Below are 6,697 nucleotides of genomic sequence, written 5' to 3'. Positions count from 1 at the left end.
ATCCTCTCTAGGGGATTAAAGATTCTCTCGATTCGGAATAGAGAAAGCAGATCGTTCGCGGAAGCTCAGTTTGTCAATGGGTATGAGAAAAAATTGAGCGCGAAAGACTAGTCGCGTAGGTTGCAAGATCTACGAGATGGCTTCGTATAATATTATACGTATATCCACTCGAAGAAAGTAGGCGAGCATCCAGTTGCACGCATCAGCATTTCATAAAAATACGTCGCGAGAGACAAGATTTATAAGTTATTTATGAGAGAAAGATACTCGCTAATTATAAACAACCGAGTGATCCTGCACTTGAAGTCAACCAGATAAACGAGATACAACTTTGTAAAACGCTGCCCAACGAGCTTCATTGGCTTCCATTCAAGTTTCCATGCATAATGGCTACACGATCATACATTCTGAACGGCTTTTATATGAATTGAATCAAAATTCAAATCCCCTGTGCAATAAGATTCCATATTATATTTTTTCTTATTAACAGAGAGCATTATTATAGATCAACCGTTACAGACAGCCTATTCATAGGCCAGGCGATGAGTCTGCAATGACATCACTGATAAATTCCTATAAATTTCTAATTAAAGAGATTTTCTTATTCAAAACCGGGTGGTTTTATTTTTAAAGTAAGCCTGATTGGAAAAAGAAATTGCATGGAGAATAATAAACGGATTTGGAAAAATGTAAAAGTTTAAAAGCTGTGTGAGTGATTTTGTATAATTGAAGAGAATTTTTCTGTCGCTTTTCATCAATCTCTTTATTTAGGAATAGATAGAGAAGAGGGGAGATAGAGCTGGGAGTGATGGTTTTAAAATTTATGGGATACGTATCCAGACACAGTGGTGATATATCGATGGAATATTTAACTATTCACGTGTTCCATTGGAATTGATAGGAAGCTTTTATCATTTTCATCACGCACTGTTGATCTTCCTGTTGTAATTTCCGGTGTCTACTAGAAATATTATCGGTGGTGGATAGAATCACTTATCTTCTTTTCTCTATTGCATTTTACGCGCTTAGTTACATGCAACGCCATCTGTTAGAGAAGTTGAGAAGTTTTAGGTTAAGCTACTGTACCTAACCTTTCCTACAATAAGTACAAACTCTCATATAACAGATCCTGTGTTATTGGTTTTCTGTGTTGTGACAGTCGACGACGCCGGGTATCTTCTTCATTTAGGAATTATTATTCACATAATGGGTGTAACAGTGTAAGAAGCTTTTCACACACATACATACATTCTCAAAATTCTTATTATTTAATTCTGTTTCTCACCGATTGGTTAGATATACTCGAATATTCGTACTATTCGTATAATCTAAGTTTTATACAATTTTGAGGTTAGAAAGAGAGTGAAATTGTTTACGTTAATATTTTAAATGGTTTAATCAAATATATCATATGCAATAGAAATAATAATTACTTTTCGTAAATTATTCAAAGAAAAATGGATTTCTTTACAGTCTGCAGCAATTTCCTATGATTGAAAATCGTACTGGACCTCAAACCATCGAGTTCCTTACGAAAAGGATAGTCGCCCTTGGTGCAGTTCAATCAGGGCAATTTCTCGTCGATTGTGAAACTTACATGTCTGTTCCAGAACTAGGTAAGTTTAAAGTAATAACTATTGTTTAATAATTCCCGCTCTTGTTTCGTACATGAGCGTTCTTATAAGTAGTTCCTAAAGAGTAAGACAGATGGCCTTGAACGAAGCTTTTCGAAGCTTGTCCAAAATTTCTGTACACATTAGATAATTGGTTTTGGGATGTAGTAAATTTTATTAGCTCGTTTCTTTTTACATGAAATTATAATTTTAGTAGACATAAAAAAGTCCTATTAAGACAAAATTAGGTAGGAGTAAGAAAAGAGGAAAATATCACTTTTGGCGCTTTACATTATTAATACGAATTTCTATACAGAACATTGAACATTGCGCGTTCCTTATTTCAAAGTAGTTTCTTTAGCAGAAAATCCATCTATTTAACCTCTAGAGAACGGGAATTATTTCAAGCAAATCAAACTTTTCTTTAACAGAAGATATGTTTATATGTTGAATATGTACATCTCGCATAAAGTCATTAATTTTGTTGATGATATGTACAATATCCGGACGTGTACCGAAGGAAAAGTTCAAACATATTCTTTTTAAAACTTTAAATACTTTTCACATGTGCAATGTTAAGAATAGTACATTGTTAGCCTAGGGGAGAAAGCGAGCAATTTCCGACGAGGTGCGAAGTTGCAATGCACAAGGTGAGATTGTGATATCCGAGCCTTAAGGCGAGCGATATTATTTTAGCTGAGTGCACTCAAACTTCGTATTTCGTCGAAATTTACCTCTCCCCATATTTAGCATTCTATTTTTCATAACAAATGTGAGAAAATATAGTTTCCCATGTATGTTTAGGCTGAATGAAAAAGATTTACCCCTCCCCCCTCTGTCAATAGACCGCTCTTTTCCTTCCGCTGGACTTACTTTCCCCCCAAATGTCAGTAAAACGTCATTTTCATCCCTCAAAACAAGCATGAAAAGCTGTAATTTCATCTCATATGTTATGGAAAAGCTATTCTTCTGATTTGAATATAGGAGCTAGGGGCTAGTTTTTAAAAGGGTAAGTTACAACAAGCTCGATTCGCAACGGCTTTTGAAATTTTTTAATAAAATTTTCATTTGATTTTATTAATAGAGCTATCCTTATGACGAAAGCACAAATAGTATCTTTTCAAAATGGAATTTAACAGTTTATATCTCGACGTGCTTCCTTCGAGCCACTAAATTCTAAAAAAAAGATTTCATAAATCTTGATTTATAAGATAAGTTTAATATCATTAAAAAAAAAGTACCTATGTGTTTTAACTATGCATTGAGATTTTATATGTTGCTTTAATTTTTTTACTACTGACAAAACAATTTTACGAATAAACAAAAATGTCTGAAATTGTAGGTTGGGGTAATTTGTAACAAAACCTCGGGAGAAGTTATAAAAGTTTATAACACTGTATACTTAGAGAATCCGCTTTAAATGTGAATGTACAAATTACTTTATTCTATTCTTATATTTTCTTTAGCATAAAAAATTGTAAAATAAAATCCGACAGAGCTTTAACGAGTGAAGAGGATTTCGACCAATCTTTTTATTATTGTTCCATAAAAAAATGTTAAAAAAAAAATCTCTTAATGTTGTCATTTTTATTATAATACTGATCAATCACTTATGAAAAATGCCCCAGATACGGGACAAATTGTAGCAGTCGACTAGTTTTTAAAAAATATTTCTTTTGCTAATATCAGCAAAGTTTTTAAATATTTCTTTGTATATATTCTGAACGAATATATAAACATGCTTTAAGAAACAATAGCTATCATGAATGAATTACAATTACATTTAAAATCATACACATATTTTTAAAAATTGTTTCAACTTACTGCTAGCTTCCCCACACATAAATTGCTTTAAAAAATTAAGAAGGTTCAGGTGTTATACAAAAATGCAGAAAATTAAGCAAAACTAAGAGAATATGTTGTTCTAGTGTACTACAACGAGTTTAATTTTATCTGATATTTTTTACCAATCATGTCTCGATGATATTCGACTTGAAAGTTTGCAGATTATATACGAGCTCGTTTGGAACGCGATGAAACAATCGATTCACACAGAGTGCGATATTCCAAAAACGCAAAGAGATTATTAAAATACTGCTAAACTTATTATTTAGAATTTTCAGAAGCCGTACGCGAAATTCCAGTTTGTGTAACCAAATGAATTTCCAAGTAATCCAGTAAACCGTAACAAAACGTCAAGTTTATTGGCTGCGCCAATATTGCCAGGTTTAACGAAACATCGCTAAATTTATCAACTTTCGTAAAAATAGTTTTTATTTCTAAAAATAGAAGTATTACTAAACAATAAAAATTTTGTTTTATATTTGTCGATTATCGTATTATTTTGAAATAAAAATAATTGAATAATTTTTTTCCAATCTAATAACATTTCCGACTACTGATTAGTGATTTTTAACTTGTTGACCTGGTAACATTGGGCTGCGCGAGATGATGCGGGGTAAGAGGGGACGCCCCGTTCCACGCTCCCCCAGACTAAACCTTTGAACCCCTTTAAAATAACCAAGACTGCTCTCAGCCTCAGCAGCCAGAGAATGTAACAACATTTACTCCCCTCTTTCTACAAAACATTTCTATGTTTATTTGTTACTTTACATATCAGTAAACAATATCTAAAAAAAGATGAAGATAAAATAAATACTTATGGCTGGCTACTATCGCCACCAGTCCCGTCCTCTTTAAAGGTTAAATTATTTATCGCTCTTATAGAATGGTATACAAACTCAAGCAATCTAAGAAAGTCTGTTTCTTAAGTAAGTACTTATATTTAACACAAATATTTGTGTATATATATATATATATATATAATATATATTATATATTTATTTTTACGTGTATTTATATATCGATATAATTTTTATAATTATCTATTGCACTGTTCGAAGGTGCACGTATCATTCCTGCGAATGTTAGAAGTTTACATGGGCAGGATAGCTTTGTGCTACGAGTGTCGTGTCCTTCTGTATTTGACAATAATTATTGGATTTTATTGATAATAGCCAATCGTCGCTTGTGTGTACGCAGTGTCAATGCACTCTCATCTACTTTCATGTAACAACTGAGCAATCGAAAATGTTTTTTTTATATTGATCGATAGAAATCACCAAAGACTATAGATTTTCTGACCTCCTTTATTTTGATTACCATTGAAGATATACCACACAATAGAGATTCACCCCCCCCCCCCCTCCTCCCCCGTCCTGTGGTCAGGATAAGATTCACAAACGGCTATCGAAATTAAGATCTGCATAAACCGACATAGGAAAACGTATATAGTTCATCATTCCCCTCTCCCCCCACTGACTCATTATACACGAGCAGTCTTTATTCTTCTCGTCAGCAATGACGATATTGTTCGATTGAATGCTACAGTTTCCGGGTCAGTCACTTCGCAATTTCCCCATTTCAGACCTCCGATTTCGTTGAGATTTTAACTTTAACGCGATACAGTGTAAATATTTACTCTATGAAGGTACAAACAAGCTATACCTATAGGCGTCATTACAAAAATATTAAATCTAGCAAGCGAAGCTATAATTGCGCGAGATCCTCGTGTTTATTTTTCATGAAAAACGAGCACTTTTTTATCGTTTTAATTTCACGTTTTCGTTTTTCTTATTCTTCACGTCCAGCGCTTTTTTCGAAGCTTATTGTCGGTTAATCTAGTGTTCGCGAGTTAAAGCAGCCGTATGATAAAAAAAGACAAAAAAAAAGAGTTACTTACATGAAAATCATTGCAATAGTAGTAGTGCCGAGGTGTATATATATAATTATTATCTTTTCCTCTTCGCTCAAAATGTTTTTCGGACTCGATCGACTGTTGCACTTTATAGGAAAGATAATAGGCCATTCTATATAAACGTGGCTGATACGTAAACTTCTGCAGCTCGCTCAGTTTTCTTTTCTTTGTAAGATGCACACGCACGCGTGTCCAAGAGATACAAGTATACCTATATTCGTTAAAGTTTAGATTACTTTCTAAATCTGTATACACACTATCTACATGTGCAGTAATGTGAAGTCGGCATTTTTGTCTCTCGAATTCAACGATTACCGCGCGGAATACTATAAAGTAAACCTTCAATTCACGAAAGTGCACAATGCAGATTTCTTCGGGTTTGTTTTTGTTTCGTGGTGAACGCACTACTGGGAAAAAGTGTGATTAAGAAATGCCCTATACGTAGGCGCGTAGTTGCACGAAAAATCTTTCGCTGGACCTTTGGCCGTAGGCTTTATAAGAGCAGTTGACAAACGAGTCCTAGGATCTTCTCCTTTACATACATACACAGCTGTTGCGTAATATATCCAAGAAGACTTTTCTTAACAAGCTATACGTGCGCTCGCTTCACGAGTATATTGCACTTTTCTATCATAGATTAACGCAATTATACGACGACGAGGCGTTCGAGATCTCTTGAGCATATAACAGGATATACAGATAAATGTCGATTTTTTCCTCAAGATATGGAATTTCTGTAGACAATAAGTATAAAAAATGATATTTTCACAGGATATGTGCCTTTTCGCTGTAAGTAACGATATTTAGATTTTATACAAAAAAATCTTCACACTCGATATAAATATCAATATAATTCTCAAACGAGGTTTTCTTCCCGACCACATCAGCCAACTCGACCCATTGTCTACAAAAATTGCCTGAATCTCAAAAAGGGCTTAAGTACACGTACGTTTTTTTTTCATTTGCTTATTTACAAAATTAATTGGTGCAATATACCGGATATGGCAGGGATATGATTCTTTGATTGTACGTTAAACCCTATGCAGTCGGACCTGAAGCTGAATGGAGAAAAATATTGTCGCTAGTACAGTAGTTACATGGCATATTTCGTCATGAAGAAGTATTGTCATTAGAGTATCATTGTTACGCAGATCAATAGCGAAGACTAAGTCCTCGATGATTGCAAATAACGGCTTTTGTTTGGGAGAACTTATCCGCGAGGAATTCGCTGGAATTTCCACGGATCCGCGTAACGTACATATGCTATATATGTATAAACACCTATTCACTATATAAAACTACAAAATGCACCGTGAATTCACGCGGT

The 6,697-nt window shown here is 34.0% G+C and overlaps 1 protein-coding gene across 1 annotated transcript in view; it reads left to right on the top strand.

The window, feature by feature from the left end:
* Positions 1 to 1,129: 1,129 nt before the first annotated feature.
* MED20 (Mediator complex subunit 20) overlaps positions 1,130 to 6,697 on the top strand; it is a 54,479-nt gene continuing 48,911 nt past the window's right edge. Inside the window, exons 1-2 of the mRNA XM_066734312.1 lie at positions 1,130 to 1,220; positions 1,474 to 1,616. Of these exons, the coding sequence (XP_066590409.1) occupies positions 1,207 to 1,220; positions 1,474 to 1,616 (157 nt within the window). The 5' untranslated portion in view covers positions 1,130 to 1,206. The remainder of the gene's footprint in view (positions 1,221 to 1,473; positions 1,617 to 6,697) is intronic.

Source organism: Prorops nasuta, unplaced genomic scaffold (genome assembly GCF_024137725.1).
Source record: "Prorops nasuta isolate Cenicafe-Biocafe unplaced genomic scaffold, Cenicafe_Pnas_1.2 PNAS00002, whole genome shotgun sequence".
In the NCBI taxonomy this organism is placed as follows: domain Eukaryota; kingdom Metazoa; phylum Arthropoda; class Insecta; order Hymenoptera; family Bethylidae; genus Prorops; species Prorops nasuta.
The sequence above is the reverse complement of the archived record's forward strand: the minus strand, read 5'-3'. Positions and strand labels throughout refer to the sequence as shown.